The 21,111-nt window shown below is 43.3% G+C and overlaps 1 protein-coding gene across 1 annotated transcript; it reads left to right on the top strand.

The window, feature by feature from the left end:
• Positions 1-4,077: 4,077 nt before the first annotated feature.
• calm2b (calmodulin 2b, (phosphorylase kinase, delta)) lies at positions 4,078-8,814 on the top strand. Its single transcript, XM_076296349.1, has 6 exons — positions 4,078-4,226; positions 6,089-6,119; positions 6,762-6,905; positions 6,999-7,105; positions 7,854-7,989; positions 8,107-8,814. Exons 1-6 carry the CDS (start codon positions 4,137-4,139, stop codon positions 8,133-8,135), a joined length of 537 nt encoding a protein of 178 aa, XP_076152464.1. The 5' UTR covers positions 4,078-4,136; the 3' UTR covers positions 8,136-8,814.
• Positions 8,815-21,111: the final 12,297 nt, after the last annotated feature.

Here is a 21,111-nt window from a genome sequence, read left to right on the forward strand (position 1 = left end):
TCAGGAAAAGGATACAGACTGCCCAACAGATTACGATGTTAAATTCGCTATACTGACAACTTAACGTTTCTATTAGTGCCCAAAGATTATGTTTGCTTCACTCTGAAATCTTTAAGTCTCTACTTATACTTAGAATACGATGTTAAATGTTTGATTCTCATGAAGAACATTGTGTTATTTTTTGGAATAATTTAGACTACTTGGAACTTGGAATTCTATACTTGGATTAAAATACAGTGTGATGTGGAAGAGGAGCCATAATGATTTAACTTACAGACCAGGACTAAAAGACCTTGGCTAACTGGTTCACATAAAACACCCAGGCCTATAACCTTGAGCAGTTTCTTGTTTTTCTTGTTTAGGGGAGATACATTTCAGATTACAGATCACCTTGTTTAGGGGAGATACTTTTCTGATTACATCACCTCTCATTCTTTCAGTCATTTCACCTGTTATTCATGAGGGTTCAGTGAATGAACGTGAAATGTGAATTCCTGAATCCGTATGGTGGCTGACTTACAAACAGTCAGACTGTTACCATCTGAGGCTTCTTGCTGGTGAGTAGGCCTACTTGTCTTCATGACATGACCCTCCACACAGCGTAACCAGCACTTTCTCTCAACAGGATACATTAACCTTTGGCATGTGGCCTTCATTTACAGTGGTCATAAAAGCAGGCTTTTTTCTTAGACAGGTCAACATCAACATACTACAAAATTCCTTAACCCAGCTTTATTGCTGGTCTTAAAGTACAGTGCGGCCTGCAAATTAATTTAATCAATGTGTGTGTGGATTGCTGCACAGCTGGTGATATCTGATGGATATCAAGGATGTCAGATGAAAGATTCACCATGCAGGGTAAAACTCAATTACTGCCTAAAATATACACAGTATCATACACACAGATGTATACAACCCCCTGCCCCCAACCTACCCCATAATATGCTTAACATTCAAGGACCCTCCAAAGTGACCCCAGTTTGTCTGGGACACCAAGTGAGTTTTCTTCACCACTCCTGAGGAAACACAATCCCCTGGTTGTGGTGGTGGCTGTTTTGCATCACAAAGCCCTGCAGACCATTAAGGGGCCGTGCACACGACACCGGTTTTTGTGAAACCGGTGAGGTTTTGTTAACGGTTACGCCTTGCATGTACACGACGCCGGCAGTTTAGGAGACTGAAACCGATAGCTTTTGAAACCGGCTTCCGAAGTGGGAACTTTTGAAACCGCCGGCTAACTTTCGCCGTGTAGCCTGTAGGTGCGAAGCCGGCAACTTTATGACGACATAGCCCCACCTCAACTCAGCCACGGCACTCGACCTGACATGTTGCTTGTCAAAACAAACCAAACCATTTATTTATCATATTAAAATGTTTTTCTTTCCCCTGTCATGATTTATGTGCACAATGTAACCTATCAGCCTTTAGTGGCTAAGTTAGAAGCACACGTTAGCTTAACTTAGCTTAACATTAGCTTACTGCATGTTAGTGTTTTCTCCAGTGGTGCTCACACCCAATGCAGTGCGTAGGCTAAGCATTTGAAATTTCACATAGCAGTCACATACCTTGACAATTTTATTTAACAGTTGAATTGAAAACCGAATTGTCTGTAGTCTCCTTATTTCATGCGACTGCTTAACCAGAGCACTTATTAGACATTCTCTGGCTTAACGAACTGTTTCAACAATGTTTTCTTCTACTTCTATGTTCTATGCTAAACACATTGTTGTTGTGTCAGCACACACCTGTATCACCAGGGCAATTCATAAGGCAAACACTAAACAGGGTTCCAGGAGGGCACGTGAAATATAAAACACCTTTGCTGTAAGTTTCTTCTGTAACTATAGGGCAAGAAACACCAAGAACTTGTTTGGAATTAAGCTGGATTGTTTGGAAAACTCCTTTAATATATTTCAAAGGGGCTTTGAGTATGCAGGATAGCAACCACAGATGATTGGTCTTGTGGGGAAGCTCAGCATGCTATGCTTGATTGTGGGTAAATAATGCAAGATGCTTTGCTGTTGGTGTGCAATTTTAAAATGTATGTGGGCCATTCACCCAGGGGTGCTGCTAGAATTGTTGGGGCACGTGAAATAATATAATAATCAATTATCAATAATGATTATGTTCTAGTGTTAGGCCATTGGGATTGTCCTAACTTTCCCCTGCCTCATGATGAGAAATTGATGAGACAAGCCAACAAAAGTCCAAAACAGAAAATTGTCCACAAGGAACAGACATTGATATTAATATTCCAGCTATGACAAAGACCAATAAATTGGCATTAAAAAGTTTGGTAGTAAAGGGCAAAAATATCTCATTGTGATATAAATCCTCATTTAAATTATGATAGCTGCTGTGTGATAACACTAAGGTGACTCAGACATGTGTGTGATAAATGTATTTACTTACTTTACATCATCTCAATAGTTCCTCAATAAAACATTCTCATGAATACAATTTGAAACTTCAGATAAGGAAGGTGTTGAGGAAGTCTCACCTGATTCTCACATGAGCACTAATGTAATACACCAACAAACTGTTATACCTTTTGGATAATTCATGACTTATTTTTGATAATAAATTGACTATATTTGGTCAGTCCTCAAGAAATGTGTTGCCTTAAGTATACAGATGCTGACACTGAGGAAACAGACATGTTGTCTGCGTGTTAGGAGCAGTGGTTGATGATTCACTGTTTCCTCATGCTTTTTTATGAGTTCTGGCTTCTGGTACTACAGACCCACCCATGCAGCGGGCTGGAACTAGTGCAGGTTTAGCCTGCTTTCATCTGTCCCTAAACTCACTGAAAGGCATGTAAATGGTTTTGTAAACTTGCAGACCTCTTAAGAATGTTGATTATGCCACACACATTTGGAGCTGCTTGCATAAATCTTGCAAATGGAGACAGGTAGACCAGACAATCCCGTCTGTCAGATGCCAGCTACTGGGTACTGGATGAGCTCCACTGCTCCATTTGGTTACACGTCTTCAGGTTATTACCAACTCATCCCCATATTAAGCCAGCACTGACCTTCGAGAGATGGCAAGGTGTGGTATTATCAGAAAGACAATAATTTTGTATGGGGGGGGGGGGGCTGAGATACAAGGGCTTAAAAAGTAATTATTTCAACAAGGCCTAACGAGAATCCATCTGGACTCAATTGCTCAGGTACTTATGGCCCTGTTTATGTTTGTCATCCTATTAGCAACACATTTCCAGAGCGGACATGGATTAATGCATGGCACAATTCTTACTAAATGAGTCTCAAGTAGCCTGATTGTGAAACTCTTCTGTTGTTGAGTAGGCTAGCAACGAACAAAACACCACTAAGCAACAGGAGGCATGTTTTCATGACACGCAAAACTACTTGGCTCTTTTGTGATGGAAACAATTAAAGGAATTTTACCCAAAGTCATCTGTGGGTGTTTCAGGCAGGAAAACATTATCTGTGGCACCAGCATTGCATTAATTAGGTGTTGGGTACATAATTCTCTTTAACACATTAAGCGGCGTGAGATTGTGTGGTGTCTCTGGATGTAGGCCTAGGTCTAGATCCATAACTGCTTACCTCAGCACACAAAACCATCAGAGGCTAAGTGGTTGGCTGTCCTAACTACAGTCCAGTCCAATGCACAGGCCTGGTAAAAACTTCTCAAAGTCCTGTTTGAAACCTTAAAAAGACCAGCAAAGGCCATGGTTTTTATAGTATTAGGTTAGCATCTATTAAAACAAGGCTACATCCTCCAGAATGATTAAATACTGACCAAAAAGGGCTTCATCATGACATGTCAGTTGAAGCCATCTACCAGTGGACAGATTTCTGCTTGTCTGTGAGTGGTTGAGCGCTACGGTGCATGACAAAGGAGTGACGCATTGCGGGTACGAACGGACCAATCAGAGGAGACCATACGGCCAAATTGCTAAACATAATCCTACGCTATCAAATAGTCCTTTATGTGTTTAGTATTTAAATGCAGACATTCTATCAGAATCCAACTTGTTTTCATACCACAGCGAAACACGACACTTAAAAACAAATATCGTTTTAAAAATATTCTAATTGTGGCTAAAGCAATTGGTATCCAGATTGAAACAGAGCAGGCGGATTGACACAGGTGTAGGGGAGGTGTTTATGTACAACCGTCAAGGCGGGTCTGAGTTTACCGACGTTCATACATTTGTGTCTGTGGCGGAGTGTGGAGCCCCGAGTAGTTTGAAAATGGTAAGTCCTTAACTAAAATTTGAAGTTGCTGAATGTTTTTTAGAACACAGTAAATATTACATATATGGTGCATCAGAGAATGTGTAGTAGGGGCGATGAATGGTTATGTTATAATAAGGCAGTTTTTGAAGTTGGCCCAATTGTTTCTTGAGCCGGGAAATGGCGGGACCCACACAGTTGGTTAAAAGTGGGTGCTCCTGATTTAAAGTACTTGACGGTGCTTGTAATTGTGGATGCATAAACGTTGCACACATAATGTAACATTACTAACGAGTAATCCGCTAATCGCAAGGTTATACTTTATGGATATAACGTTCATGTTAATCTGTCAACGGGCGTGTAACGTTAACGACAAATGCGCTTCCCCCTTCAAGCTTGCATGAACTTGCTAGCTAACGTTTGCCACTGCGTGCCTTTTTGGAGTGTTTGAATGAGTGAAGTTAGAGTATTCACTGACTTCTTTACAAATTGGTTAACCTTACATTAACTGTATTCTAGGTTGTTAAGGTAATTTACCCTCATTGAGGTGTTGCATAGTTTAGCTACGTGTTTAACTTCGACACGCAGAGTTGGGCAACCCGTAACGTTATGGCTAACTAGCTTTGAAACCTTTTTGAAATAACTTATTTTTTTCTTAACATTTAGCTTCTAGACTATCTGCTAACGTTACTCATTGCGGTAGCACGCTAGGATGGTAATTTAGCTTGTCAACACAAGTGTTGACAATACGAACAATACCACCAGTTTGTTTGGGGTGTGTCATAGTAAATTAGTTAACGTTAGCTAATAGTTACGCTTCTTAACTAAGGCCTAAATGTTTTATAGCACCCTAAAATATTCAAACTAATTTAGCTGCTAACTTTACTAGTTTGCCAGCGGTGTTGATGATAACTTGTGCATTGATGGCCAGTATTAGCAGATGTTTGACGTTAACGTCAGTTAGCAACTGCTAATATTAAAATGTGCCAAGGCATAGATATATATATGTGCCAAGGTAACAGTTAGCAGCTAGCACGTTTTACTATGCGTTTTACTACGCAAACGTTAGCGTGAACGAGCTAGGATCGTCTTTGCTGGCTAGTTATTTATAATTGCAGATGTTAACGTAACCGAAAATCCTTCATAGCTAGCGTAGGTTACATTTGCTAATGTTAGTCGGAATTTCTTTGCGAAGCCTGAGTAGCTAACATGACGTTAACAATATTATTGACTGACAGTGAAGATGGGCAGCATTAGCAGACATGAGTGCTGCCTAACATTATGCTGTTGTCTCATAATCTTAGCAGTTAAAGCCAGTGTTACAATTTTTAAACGTTAAAGTTTTAAAGAAGCCTGAACTCGCGTTAAATGTTATTCATGCAAGTTAACCTGTAACGTTATGCTTATTAGTGTTCAACTTTATACACATCTAGCTAACGTTAACACATTTGTTCACAGTTTTCCATGTTAGCTGCTAATTTCGTCTAACGTTAATATTAACGTTCGCGACTTTGGACCAGCCCAACTACGTTTAAGCAGCCCTGATTTCACTTCCGTAAATTAACGTTAGCATTGAAGTTCACCTAAATATGGTCGGTAGGCCAAAGCACTATGCGGAGGGTTTAGAGTGAACCTTTCTATCTTTAGCTGACGGGAGGTAACCTATCCTTGTCCCGGCCACTGCTAATGTGTAAATCTGCTGCGGGATGCCGCTCAAGAATGCCATGCAATGCCCGTTGAGCACTTTCGCATGATTACTAGTAAGTTACATCGATGGCACGGTCACAACTGGCCCAGAAAGTAAGGGTGCATGAAGACTTAGCATAAGTGTGTTTGGAGTAGTTATGAAGCCCATTGGTGATGATATGTTTTCCCCCCTTTAGGCTGATCAACTGACAGAGGAACAGATCGCTGGTAAGCACTTTCAACCCTTGTGACTTATTATTTTTCTGCCTGTCTTGTCAGATTGGGTTTTGGCCAAGGATTGCCAACTTGCCATATTTATTGGTGTGAGGGTTTACTTTAATTCAGCTGTCTTTGCAGAACCCCTACAAATGTTTCAAAATAGCACATACTCAATTTTCTTTGGAGTTTGAGTGTTCAAGTAACCCACATTGTTGAACTGTTAAGATGAGCAGAGCACAGTTCTGCATTTTGTGCAAGGCCTTAAGACCGACCCATCATATCCCCCTACTGGATAGTGCTGGTTTCCAAAGGTCCTAGAACTGCCCATATGCTGCCATGTACCACCTCCCTAGTTCTTCCACCACAGTCCAGTCACCTGGAAGTGTATAACACTCTGCATTTGGTTCTGCTTCAAAGGCTCAACTCCAAACCATTATGCTGTGGTGTAAACACTAGGAAATGTTTTGATGGATACAGGAATATTTTGTACACAGCTGATTGTGTCACTGTGACTTTGAGTGCTAGACTCATGCTTTCAGTTTAAGTTTGACGTCCCAGTGGCAACCTGTATATAAGATCTTAGTGTGGAAGCTGGCTATGTGTGTGTGATGGGCTCTCAGCTCTTGTACTTCATTTCTCTCTTCTCTACAGAATTCAAAGAGGCATTCTCGTTATTCGACAAAGATGGCGATGGCACCATCACCACCAAAGAACTGGGCACAGTCATGCGCTCGCTGGGCCAGAACCCCACAGAGGCAGAGCTGCAGGACATGATCAATGAGGTGGATGCTGATGGTAAGCGCACGTCTTCCAGCACACGTTGCTTTAGTAAGGCTTTATGACCATGCTGGAGTCTAATGTACTCTCTTGTTACACCCTCCTTTCTAGGTAACGGAACAATAGACTTCCCTGAATTTCTGACCATGATGGCAAGGAAGATGAAGGACACTGATAGTGAAGAGGAGATCAGAGAAGCCTTCCGTGTATTTGACAAGGTAGCCTTCTTGAGGGATATTAACGTTTGTTAATGTTTTCAAGTTTTGTCCACAAATGTACACATGGTTGCCATGTTGGAATATGGAAATTCTTCTTGCAGCCTAGTAAGACAACCAATGTGTTCTCTTGTAGCTTTGGAAAAATCATAGAATATTATGTAACTGACCCAAATATCAGCCCATGATTCTACATGTAATTTATCCAACAGCAACTTTTATGGAACTAAGGACTACTGTAATGTAATATTAGAATAATGTAAATATTATCATTGAGATTATGTGAAAGTCATAGAACATGTTTGAGATTTTGTATTTTACACATTCAGCTCAATGGGCACTGGAGAGGTATTGATATTGGGGAAATTGTAATATCCTGTTTCAGACTGGGATCTGCAAAGCTGTTAAACTGTTATAAAAGTAATTCATTTAGCTGTTTTAAGTGCAGTAATGCTTATGGTTAACTTGTAACTGGTCTTTTAAATTATGTGTGGTGATAAATGCTGCCTACAATTCAGTGTTGATTATATGATCAGAATATTGAACTGTCTTCATGGCTTCCAATGTATACTCACAAGGTGTTTCTGAAAGGGCTTAAGATCTTAATCACGTCTAAACAACATACTTTATAATGTGCAAAGTCCCTTGCAAAGACAAGTAAATTGTTCGTGTTGTATTGTAGGAGGTTGTTTGACTGGTGTAAAGGTGGCTGGTGTTTGAACTGTGTGACTAACCAAGCATCTGTCCACAGGATGGCAACGGCTACATCAGCGCTGCAGAGCTCCGTCACGTCATGACCAACTTGGGAGAGAAGCTGACAGATGAGGAGGTCGACGAGATGATTAGAGAAGCTGACATTGACGGAGATGGCCAAGTCAACTATGAAGGTAAGGGACCTGGGGGCCATGGTAGCTCCTACTGAAACTGTTTGCTGATGTAATGGTACATAATCACCTGACCTCACTATCTCATTGTGCTTCTTTTTTTTTTTTTTTTCTCTACAGAGTTTGTACAGATGATGACGGCGAAATGAAGGCCTTGTACAGAACTTCTTGTAAAAAAAATGACTTGCCTTTTTCTTTGTTTGTAATATCTGTAAAATGTTTTAATTTGATGTCTCAGCCCCAGCCCATACCCCAGCTGTCCAAAGGCTCTGCATGTTTACTGCTCTAGAGTCCTCCTGTCTCCTCCTGTCGCCCCATCAGTGCTCAAAGACACCGAAACGGCTCTTCGCTGCACCTGGGCCTGCTGGCACCCCAACTTTTTTGGGGTCCCTCTGTTCACTCCTGCTTGCCCCTCCCAGATTTGGAATGGTGGTAGGCGGAGGTTACGTCTGATGGAGAGTTGGGTGTCTTGTGACTGTTGGCATGTTTCCTTTTTTTTATTTATTTTTTTCCTATCTTTTTTTCTCTTTTCTCCCCTTTCTGGAGGAGCCTCTGCATGGGCAATGGACTACGCATATTAATGGAAACAAGTCCTCAGCATTGCAGTGCTGCAATCATACACGAGTTAAATACTACTGGGTTTAACCTTTATGGCCAAGTACTCGTACACTAAACTCTTTGTATTTGTTGGTCTCTCCAGGTTCTTATGATGCTTTTTAATTAGTCACCTTTCTTTTCTTTTTTTATCAGCTTATGGCACAGCCATGCCTCAAAGAATCCATTCCAAGTTGTATATTTGTTTTCCAATAAAATGAACAATTAACCCAAGCAGAGATGTCTCTTCTGTCGTACGGTTTGAACATTATTGATTTCTTGAATTGATTTTATTGATCTGTATATTGGGAGATAGAAATGGAAATCATGATTAGGGTGCTATTCATTGTAGATGTAGACCAAGGCTTCCTTGTGGAGTTTATTTGAAATAAACATTCTGGGTGACTTTAAATAGTGCAGTGGGCCCCATTGCACTCAATGGGAAAACTTAGATCTTTTCTGATTTTGGGATTTGCCTAAAAATGGAAATATTGTAAATCAGTGTTTAGACACAAGGGCAGTATCTTGGTACAAACAGTAGTATAGTTACTTTGATGCTACTCCATTATATAGATACAAGAGAACTTATTATGATCTGAGTGTTGTGTTACACTTTACTGCTGTAGCTTTGTTATTTCCAATGTGATCCCTGCTATATGGGGCAATTTTTTGAACAATGTTCCTCATTGTGGTTCTGTCATGTTCATGTCATTGGTATTGGGCATACATTTCTTTGCTGGGGAAATTCTATCATCAGTTGGCAAATTGCCATGAGTATCCAATCAGAATATATGGAACTGGTTAATGGTTGCCCAGCAACATTGCTCAAAAAGTTGCCCCATATCCTCACCTTTAGAGGAAAAGCTTTGTACCTGTTGGTGGTAGCCATTCATTTGCCATGGATGTTGTCACCAAGATTTTCATTTTCTTGTAGCTTTAATGAAAACTGGTGTGGTATGAACATGGCTTGGTCTTTCTCAGGGGAAAAGGCAATTGTTAGCAGAGCCTCTACGGCTGAGCTGGGATGGAACTGGAGCCTTAGTGGTAATTCATCCTCAGTCAAGCATGCCCTTAAAAGGGTGTGGAGAAAGCAACACCGGCAGCTTGGCCTTTGATGAACAGTGATGGTATGCTTGGTGCAGAGATGTCTGGGGTGAACGGGAGCTTCTTTCAACCTGGGGAGAGATATTTCAGAGCGAATGAGACTGTTCTTCTTGAGCTTCAGAGATAAAAGTGCCAAGAGAGTTGCGCTGAAGCCAAGAGACACTTTGTGCAGGCAAACATGAAAGGGGTTATGAACATGGACAGTGCATGCTCGGAATCACCCTGGCAGCCTTAGCCTTGGTTGACAGGCCTGCGAGTCGTTGGCTCGCGGAAATCATCCTCCATCACGTAACCTAGCAACCGTGAGTCCCATGAGTTGAGCTCCCTTCCTTTTCAAGTGTGGGCTTGGAAGGATCCTACTCTGATGAGAAGAGCTCTAGTGGTGTGTGTCGGATCTCCACAGGGAGCAGAACACATTGATATCATTTGGAAGAGCCTAATACACAATCAACAATGGGTTGGAGCTCACCTAACAGGCCCCAAGCAGAAATCATTCTTAGACCCCAGATCTCAAATCTGTCTATTGCAGCTATGGAGTTTTCACACCTTTAGAAATCCTCACACCTTCATCACTTGAAGTTTGAACTTAAAGATAATTGTTGAAGCAGCACCATTCTTAGTCACCCCCACACATGATGTCAGCTATTTGAACACCTTGGGCACTTAACTACTAGGCCAAAGACATTTTGACACATTACCGCCAGCCAGGCTAACAATAGTGCTGCTCCTCTTTACTGTCCTGCCTCTGGTGGATGATAAATCTAAGCACTTGTGCATAAAGCAGTGCTAGCTTGCTCAACAGTACCACCCACTTCCCTGATATGCCCCATCACGGCTTATCTCATGAATTACATCATCCTCTGCCCTGACTGATATGAAACTTGTATTGAGTCCAACCGCTGGTAAACAATCACTGGAGGATATTAGCTCTTGGCCTAGTAAACTGTCTGTTAGGGAATGTAACACTGATGTGACCGAAAGTAGACCAACAGGTGCAGGCTATTTCAAGGCTTAAGACCTCCTTCCAGTATGGCAGGCAGACTATACCACATGGGCAGCTTTGAGGAGAAGTGGGCTTGAAAACAGCACCCAGACAAAGGAAGGTAAACATTTCCGGGCTGACTGCTGTAATCATCTGCCAGTAGGCTCTGCATCAGTGGAGGCAGTGCTACTAGGCAACTTTCTGTGCAACTGCTCAGGGTCATGTAAAGTTGACAAAAAAAAACCTGCCACCAGTAATATGATCCAGAGTTTGCTCTTCTTCAGTGGGCTATCACTGTGTGTTAAACACAAATGTTTACTTTAATAAGAGCTGGCTGCACTTATTTTACTAGCTCTGATGATTTTGCCTTTGGCCATTACAGGCTTGTGGCTGTTCACCTGCTAACGCATGGTGACTCTGCAGGGCACTGGAGGCTTTGCTGGCATGACACTGATCACAACCACGAGCAGCATACACTGTGCCAGCCATTCCTTCCTGTATTCACTCACCGCTTGGCCTTCCTACCTGGGCTGTTATTTCAGTAATCCCCCGAACCCTACGCTGGCCCGGCTCCATCAGGCATGCCAGTGTGACCGGCGTGGCTGTTATTAAAGGCTGCTGAGGGACATGTGTGCGTGTTTGTATGCATGTGTTTGGGGTCGCAGCTTGCAGCTGCTCCTTTTGTTGTGCCATCATAAATGAATGGCAGCGTGAGCAGAGGGCCATTTGTTGCTACAGGCTTTCAGACGGGGTTTTTTCCTCTTCTTTCTTTTCTGGGGTGTTGCTTGTTTAAATACCATGGGCAAAGTTTTGTCTTTGAATGTTATGCTTTACTTTCATTAGTGAGATGTGACTTTTAAGTTATACTGATTCCCATGGCCACAGCCAAGTGCAATAGTGATTGTAGGCCAGTGAAAGGCCACTTGATACTGGTGTCAGCAGACACCCCTTAAAACAAGAATGCTAACATCTAGCTTTGTTTATATACTAGAGACTGATTAGTCTACAGTGTAGACTCTACACTAATGTGTGTAGCTGTCGAATTATTTGATAGGCCTTGATAGGGTCATGGGTTAGGAGCATTAGTGGGGTGAAAGAGTTAAGCTGATGAGTAGATGGCTTTACCTCAACATTTGCCAAAGCAAACACTGGATTAAGAGTGTCATGGCCACTACTCTAGCGTCAGGGTTTGAATGAAACACATCCCCGGAGTCAAATGACAGGGTCATGCCCCTGTAACCGGACGGATGGCATTCAGTCTGTCCACAGCTCTCTCCTCCTCTTTTGATAATGCAGAAGACCTATCGGGGCTGATTTTTTAAACAGAGCCTGAACTCAGTCTGAGAAACAGAAGCTTTCTGTCTTTGGGGCGGATGGCTGGCAGTGGGTGGGCAGGCACGGGACATGCTCGGGTCAGGGGAACAGAATGATCCGCCTTGTTACTTGTTCATTTCCCAGAAAGCGAGCGCAAGAGAGAGAGAGAGAGATAAAAAGAGAGAGAGAGTAAGAGAGAGGGGGAGAGAGAGTGTGAGACGCACATGCAGGGTGTGCTAGTTGTGACAGCTATGGTAAAGGTGGGAAGAGAACGCGTGGGTGTGGGTGTGGGCAGGGATAGCTGAAAATAGAGGAAAGCAATTAAAAACATCGCAAAGTTCATTGCTCTAGGGAAGCACTGGTGAGCTTGTGAAACAAAAGATCTGCTCTGAGCAAGACAGAAGATGGTACATTGACTACAGCGGGGAGCAGAGTAAGGGGGGGGGGGGGGGGGGGTCAGGGAAATGACAGATTTGTGATGTGACATAGGAATGTCACCTTTGGGGATTGAAAGCCGTGGGGAGAGCAGTTGTTTCTGGCTCAGTGGCTCCGAGAGCTCTCTCCAGGAATGAGGACGACAGAGGCTGAGAAGCCAGCCGTAGCTTAAGTGCAGCGTGAGAACGGCAGCAGGAGGCAGCCGTGGTGAACTCCTAACCTGCAGCTAACTGGGTGAACTCTGGGCTCTGGATCTGGGCTGGCTGAACGGAAGGCTTCCCCACCCTAGGGGGTTCCAATGGGGGCAGAATTCAGATGTGAATGTGACAAGGGAATTATTTTTTTCAATGTTATTGATGCCATCTGTCTGAAATGCTCACATAGTTTTAATGGTCGATTAACCCTTTTTCATAGTGTAAATCTTTCTCTCTCTGTCTCTCTCTCTCTCTCTCTCTGGTCAGTCCAAAATGCTGTGACAGCCAGGCCAGTGACTCATAAATGCCAGATACCCAAGCAACCAATTTAGCACAACTACTTGACCTTTGCCCTTTTATTGTATGCACGTCAGTACTGTTTTACTGCCACTGTTACACTGATTGTACACATATACGGAAGTCCCAAATCAGTACACCATAAAAACAGTAAGGAACAGCTTACACAACGAAAACACTGTGGTTGTGATTGCAGCCATGGACTATCCCCAATATATATGTTTGTTGCTATGGACTGACAGTGGGTGGACCAATGTTCTGAGGTCACAACCATTCTTGTGTAAAACAGAGATGCTAAACCCTCACAATGCACAATTTCAAGGCTCCCTCTGTCAGTGTAGACCTCACATGGACATATATTATGGTAATTCTCCCAGTACATCAATTTGTTTGAACAGTAGATTCTTTGAAGTTTATCCACTGGAATCAATTGAGTATTGCTGTAAGCCATGTGGAACCTGCACGAGTCCCAGCATAATCCATACCATTCAAATCAATACAGTTCAGCCTGGAAACAGTAATGGTCCCTCTGGGACTCAGATACCCAGAGCAGTTTAGTGTGTATGTGTGTGTGTGTGTGAGAGAGAGTGTGTGTGTGTGTGTGTGTGTGTGTGTGTGTGTGTGTGTGTGTGTGTGTGTGTGTGTGTGTGTGTGTGTGTGAGTGTGTGTGTGTGTGTGTGTGTGTGTGTGTGTGTGTGAGTGTGTGTGTGTGTGTGTGTGTGTGTGTGTGTGTGTGTGTGTGTGTGAAGTGAATGTGTTGTTCTGGATTTGTTCCCATTATACAAATAGCAGATGATGTCAACATTTACAATATCAGTAACATAAACTAGGGGCCATTTCAGACGTGACCTTGTGTCCTTCTCACCCAGTTGTTACTTGCTGCTAACCTACTCCATGTCACAAATGCCTTCTCCTCATTCTTCTTTTTCAGCAAAGCTCATTAATTAGCTGACTACCTCAGTGTCAAATGGCTTCACACTAATAATTATACTCAACATGTAATTTGGGAGGTGATAATTTGATTTCTAGTGTTGCCTCCCTGTGGATATCCAATGTATCTTGTTTCAGTAAAAGTTCACCTCTCAAAGCAGCTAGAGCTGAGTTGATGTAATAATTTGGCACACATTAAAAAGTTAACTTGAAATAGCAAATTGTTGTGTATTTTGCCTTAATACTCTAGATTCCCTTATTATATCTTGTCATCATAAGTGTAAGTGGTGATGCCTTGAGGGACTTTCTTCAAATTTGGTGCAAACATTGACTTGAACCGATTAGAATTTGATGGTCAAAGTTAGCGTGACCTCCCATTCATGTGACACAAAATATCAGGAGAACCTCAAGGACATTTCTTCAAATTTAGCATCAACATTCAAATGGTCTCAAGGATGATGGGAGAGATTGTGGTGGTCAAAGGTCAAGGTCACTTTGACCTCAAAAAAAGGTATGTACACTGAAATAAGAACTCGTTCACGGAGGTATATACTGCGGTAATTGATGTTTCCAGATATTCAAGATAAGAACAGTGCAATGTCTATTTCACGCTGAGCCTCTTTCTGTGTGTGTGGGTGGGTGTGTAGTGTGAGCATATGCATACATGTGTTCTTGAGACAGAGATATTGTTCTAATCTCCTCTCTATAAAGGCAGAATCGCTGGTAATCCCAGTGATTGAGGGTGGTGTCAGATGAATAAAATAGGGGATTAGACTTCTTCCTAGCACCAGACCTGTTGCCAGGGAGACGGAGAGGCTGAGCTTAGACCTGAGATATTTTAGAGTTTTGCGCATCATGCTCATCTATGACGTCAGCGGACTCATCTGCAACTCTAAAACAAACAGCGTTTCCTCAGGGCACTGGTGTTTGCTTACAATCCTCTTCTCTGTGGCCAGAATGGGACAGCAGCTCACATTCCTACACATTCCACATGTACGGCTCTCAGAACACCAAGGGCAGAGTTGGTGGGAATTTTAGAGTTCACTTGGGGACAAAATTAAGTCTTTTTTTAAGAAATTAAAAAAGATATGTTGAACTGAAAAAAGTAATTATGTAATAGTTACATGAGAAACGTTGGTCATTGCTGCATTCCAGGCTGTTTTCAGTTGTGCGTTAGACCTTGTTACAGCACTCAGGCTGTGTGTTATGATCGCTGCTACCTTACTTGAAGGTATCTACTATCTACATAAGAGTGACATGACACTGTCATACATAACTCTATCACTAACCCTAACCCTAACTTGTCATGACAAAAACCGAATGACTCTTGACAGAAGTGAGTGACAGACAGAAGCGAAACGTTTATGACTTGTTTATAATGTTTATGACACGTTTATGACGGTGTCATATCACTCTTATGTAGATACCTTCAAGTAAAGTGTAACCATTTTGTGTCAACGATTCCCGGGACACTGAAAGACCTGGCTGCATGAAATTTGAGCATGTAGCCCCACAAGGATAACACAGATTGATTTTCGTTTTGATCCGTCGCCCCCCCCTGCTGCACCGGGCTTTCCGAAAGGAGGGTAGACCGGACACAGTTTTTTCTGTGAATATCTGTGATCAAACACACACACACACACACACACACACACACACACACACACACACACACACACACACACACACACGTACGCACACCCCATTACCCCCACATACACTCTCAAGGGAACACACTCAGAAGCATATACACAAAAACAAACACACACTATGCACACACTCATTTACATACGCAAAAGTTGAAAGAGTAAGGGGTAACACTTGGTAACACTTTACTTTAGGTTATAAGAGTGACATGACACTGTCCTAACTCAAACTCTAACCTTGTCATGACAAAAACCGAATGACACTTGACAGAAGCGAGTGACAGAAGTGTGTCATATACATTTATGACTTGTTTATAATGTTTATGACACGTTCATGAGTGTCATAAACATTCATGAACCTTCAAGTAAAGTCTAACCGAATCTTTATTGTTATTGCACATCAGGAAATTGAAATTGAAATGAAATTGCAGTGCTTCTTCGGCTAGTGCATAATAAATATGTAAAAAAGAAAACAGTAAAACAGTAAAACAGAAATAAATGAATTAATGAAATAGTGAAGTAATAAAATGAGAGAAGTAAGAAATATATGCATCAGCTACTCATCATAGCGCACACACACACATTATGAATTCAGGGACCTGATGGCCCAGTGAAAGAAACTGTTTATGAGTCTATTGGTCCTGCTCTTGAGGCACCTGTATCTCCTGTTTATGAGTCTATTAGTCCTGCTCTTGAGGCACCTGTATCTCCTGTTTATGAGTCTATTAGTCTTGCTCTTGAGGCACCAGTATCTCCTGTTTATGAGTCTATTGGTCCTGCTCTTGAGGCACCAGTATCTCCTGTTTATGAGTCTATTATTCCTGCTCTTGAGGCACCTGTATCTCCTGTTTATGAGTCTATTAGTCCTGCTCTTGAGGCACCTGTATCTCCTGTTTATAAGTCTATTAGTCCTGCTCTTGAGGCACCTGTACCAGAGGGCAGTAGGTTGAACAGGTGCTGTCCTGGGTGTGAGGGGACGGCAGTGATTGCCCTAGCTCTCCTGAGACATCGCATGCTGGCAATGTCTTCTAGCGAGGGTAGGGGACTGCCAGTGATACGTTGTGCGGTCTTTGTGACCCTCTGCAGGTTCTTTATGTCCACCACAGTGCAGTTGGCATACCAAGCCGTAATGCAGTACGTCAGAACGCTCTCGATGCTGCTGCGGTAAAAGGCTACTAACAGTTTCTCCTCCAGATGGTTCTTTCTAAGTATCCTTAGGAAGTGGAGTTGCTGTCGGGCCTTCTTTACCACCACGGCTGTGTGATATCAGTGGGATGTGTGGGTTTGCCCAGAGAGACTCCACAGACTTGGGGTAATCTGTGTGATTTGATGGAATGACCCAAGCACAGGGCAGCAGATATGGTCCTAATCTCTGACATATGCTCCCAGCCAGGATTAGAATGCCCCCAATTCCTGCAAGATAGACTTCATCTGAGGAACAAAATACTGAGAGAGAGAGAGAGAGAGAGAGAGGGAGGGAGAGTGAGAGATAGGACGAGAAGAAATGAGAGAGAGAGCTGTTAATGAAAAAGCAATCTCTTGAAATCTCTTTGACCTTAGGTCACTGGCTATCAGAACTATTCTATATGTCCAGGACCATGGAGCAGGTAGGGGTTTAGGTTATAATACTGTCTATATGTCCAGGACCATGGAGCAGGTAGGGGTTTAGGTTATAATACTGTCTATATGTCCAGGACCATGGAGCAGGTAGGGGTTTAGGTTATAATACTGTCTATATGTCCAGGACCATGGAGCAGGTAGGGGTTTAGGTTATAATACTGTCTATATGTCCAGGACCATGGAGCAGGTAGGGGTTTAGGTTATAATACTGTCTTGAAAAAGACTAATAAAGTAATAAAAAGAAAACGTGTCTTGAAAGAGATTCACAAATTGAATCGTTTCAGTAAATATGGAGAGCAAATGAGAATGGATGTTTGTACCGTATGTATTATGTCAAGACAGGATGTTATTGGGCTCCCTTGTCTTTTTTTGTTCAGTTTTGCATGTTATGTTTCTACATCTTATGGACTTCTGTGAGTCCTTCACACTCTGCGGAGTGCAATGCTAATATTATTGACAGCATCCCTGATGCGGCAGTCTTTCAGTCTTTCAGTATTTCAGCCTCCCAGGCTGCCAGAGGCTCTGGAGGCACACAGGGGTTTCCTCTCAGCAGGTCTTCCTGCAGAGCAGGCACCTCAGCAAAGCCTCAGATCAGCGGTGTAGTCACTGATTAATGACTGAACCCGGCTCCGACAGATGTTTCCTCACGCATGAAGCCATGGCTTTAGCCCTACAGCCTGTGAGCCTTGGAAAAGGCAGTAGGGCTGCATGGGCTGGGGTGGAAGCTTACATAATACACACAGGCCAACTCAGTGTGAAGATTGAGAGACTGGAGCAAGTGTGTGTGTGTGTGTGTGGGGGGGGGGGGGGGGGGGGCAGAGCGGAGGCGGCAGCCTATAGGAACAGGCAGGAGGACATATGAATGTTTGTCTCGTTTCACTTACTGTCTGATGCACTTCCTTGGGAAGAAAATGTGTCTGCAACATTATGTCGGGAGGGGTGTGTGGAATGAGTTGCATAAGGACTCCAGATGACTGAATAAGCAGCTCCAGACATGTTCCAAAGCCCAGTAGGTGCCCATCTAGCGAGTAGAGGAACTCCACCCTGTGCCATGCCAGGGCTCCCGCCGAGCCACACTCTCCCATTCTCTCTGGCACTGGGCTCGCTGCAGCGTGGGACATGTGTGCAGCAGAGAGGAGAGTTATTTTTATCGCCACCATTACATAAACCCTCCCACTAAAACAGAGATTGTCTGCGATTGCCTGCTAGAGTTTGACCTCCCTCAGCACTCTCTCTCTCTCTCTCTCTTTCTTTCTTTGTTCCTCTCTTTCACTCCATCTCCTCACTGTTTTTGCCTTATCCAGACATTCCCTTAGTGGAAGAAGATTCTCAATTATTCACACCACTGTTGTGTGGCCATGCCGCGTGGTCCGCATTAGACATTAATGGAGGCGCCTGAGTGTTTGTTCTGAGCAAACAGCCTGATAGCCTTCTGCAATCTCTGCCTCAGTTGGCCCACTCCCCCTTCAACCCCCACCCCCCCGCCCCAGTGCCGCAGTCATCCCTCTCACTCTCTCTCTCTCTCTCTCTCTCTCTCTCTCTCTCTCTCTCTCTCTCTCTCTCTCTCTCTCTCACTCTCTCTCTCTCTCATTAAAACTGTATGGAACTGCCCACCCAGAGTCAGTGCAGAAGACCTGAGTTCAGGCTGACCTCTTTACCACATTTATAAAAGCCAATAATAATTTTTAAATTAAGCACTTGCCCGGACTCAAACCTGCAAACAGCAGCACCTCAGATCGGGAGTCAAGCGTGCTAGCAATCGAGCTAAAAGCCCAGGCTGCTATTCCTCTCACTTGCAGAACTCTTAAAGCGTGGGAGGGAGGTTTACACACTGTACGTACTTCACAGCTAAATAACCCCCCCCCCCCCCTCCCCAATAAGAATAGGCCTATAAGCAGACATTTTTGACCAATTTGTCCTTACTTTTAGACACAACTGTCCTTCTTTTCAGAGTTGGTGGTCACCCTATTTCCGCTACTTATAGCACACATGTAGCCTCTACTTACAAATGATGACTATCAACTGGTCTTTTCAATGTATTTTTGCACAGAACTGCTTGCATGAAGTGGAAAATAAGGGGAAAAATCCCTTCTATTCTCTAGCTGGGTTGCTGTTGCAGCACGGTTGGAGCTGCGCCTGAGATGTGGACATGACTGAGGCAGTGTGGCTGTTGTAACCTGTTCACACGGGTTCTGAAATTCAAATCAAAACACAACAAAGCCGTTCCGCAGGTGAAACACATGCGATGTGTTTAAGCTATAAATCATATGAGAGTATGGACGTTATCTTACATGCCATCTTCCTTTCCAATCACACAAAATATTGCACTGGTTAATCCTATTAACGGTGCGTAAAAAACACAAACAATACCATCATAAAGCATAAAGTAGGGCCTGTGCCTGTGTGTGTGCATGTGCATGCATGCGTATATATGTCTACTGTGTGAGTATGTGTCATACGTAGGATTACTGTGAATGTATGTGTGTGCGTGTGTATCTGTTTATGCACATGTGTGCATATGGCATGGGTTGACATGGCCCTTTGAGATCAACATACAAAAAAAAATGGTCCTCCTAAACCCTACTGTTCTCGAGATATTCACAGAAAACTGTGTCTACCCTACCCTCCTTTCGGGGGGTCCAGTCCAGCGGGGGGGCTACAGATCAAAACGAAAAAAGGTGGTTCCATGCTATCCATGTGGGGTTACATGCCCACCAAGTTTCGTGTACCCCGGTCTTACAGTGTCCCGGGAATCCTTGACGGAAATTTGGACATGTGAAAAAGAAAAAAGAAAAAAAAATCTGACTAAACCTATATGTCGCTGCGCGGCGGTCATAATAATAATACCACCCCTAACAAGCTTATTAGAAAGACAAAATGAGTTGGATTCCAGTGCTAATGAAATGAGTGCATTGCATTCAGCTCTTCTGCTGGGTTCAGATGTTCACCAACCAGCAGCAGAGTGTCCATAGTGCAGCAGGCAGCATTACGAGCCTGTTCAGCCCAGCCCAGCCCAGCCCAGCCCAGCACAGCACAGCACAGCACAGCCCAGCCCAGCCCAGCACAGCACAGCACAGCACAGCACAGCCCAGCCCAGCACAGCACAGCACAGCCCAGCCCAGCCCAGCACAGCCCAGCACAGCCGGAGAGGGGATCCCTCTGGTGAGGAGCAGCGCCGCTCTAGTCTCCTTCTCTGGTGGTTCCTGCTGAATAATGCAACAACTGCTCTCTGGTTACACAGGACAGGCAGCCATCATTTTAAATGGGTGTATCTGTGCGGCAGCGCCGGCTCACATTAAAGTTTGACAAGACAAGATGAGGGATGAGTAGGAGAGATGGCTGAGGTACAGTGACAAGACTTAGAGGAGTTCCCACGGAAATGAGGAATATAAGGCCTGGCTCTCATTGGTCCACCGTTTCACAACAGAGGTGTTTTTTATGATTGGCCAAATATGAGAGTAGTTCTGAGGAGGTAAAGTCCATTGCAAAATAATTACCAATAAGGACAATTTGACATCCTAAAACTTGTAACCTAATAGTAAGATCAGGCAAACTTTTCAGACATACCTCTCTTTACCAAAGAGTGCTAAGGAATTGCACACCAAATTAAGATGTTTTCCAACATAACCATTACGGGAGTTCAGAGAGAAGTGCCCTTCTACTCGATATGCAGGATTCAGCGTGGCCTGACCAGCCCTGGACATGACCCTGCTGGAGGGATACACCAGGCATGAAAAGCCAGATACAGTTTTGTGTGTGTGTGTGTGTGTGTGTGTGTGTGCGTGTGTGTTTGTGATTATATTAAACCGAGGTTGTCCAGGTCATTCAGTGTCTAATTGGATTGTGGATCTCTGATTAATTACTCATTGCAAATTAAAAAACAAAACAATGGCCGGTAATCCACCTGCACGCACAAAGTGGTTTAGAATGTGGAGTATGCTCTTGTTACATAGGCTACATATCTAGTGTCCAAAGTTCAATGTATAAAATTAGATGGAAAGCCTTTACA

The sequence above is a fragment of the Alosa pseudoharengus genome, unplaced genomic scaffold, assembly GCF_046254945.1.
Source record: "Alosa pseudoharengus isolate Yale_2024_CS ecotype anadromous, Long Island Sound unplaced genomic scaffold, YU_APseudo_1.1 YU_APseudo_1.1_scf_20, whole genome shotgun sequence".
Taxonomy (NCBI): Eukaryota; Metazoa; Chordata; class Actinopteri; order Clupeiformes; family Clupeidae; genus Alosa; species Alosa pseudoharengus.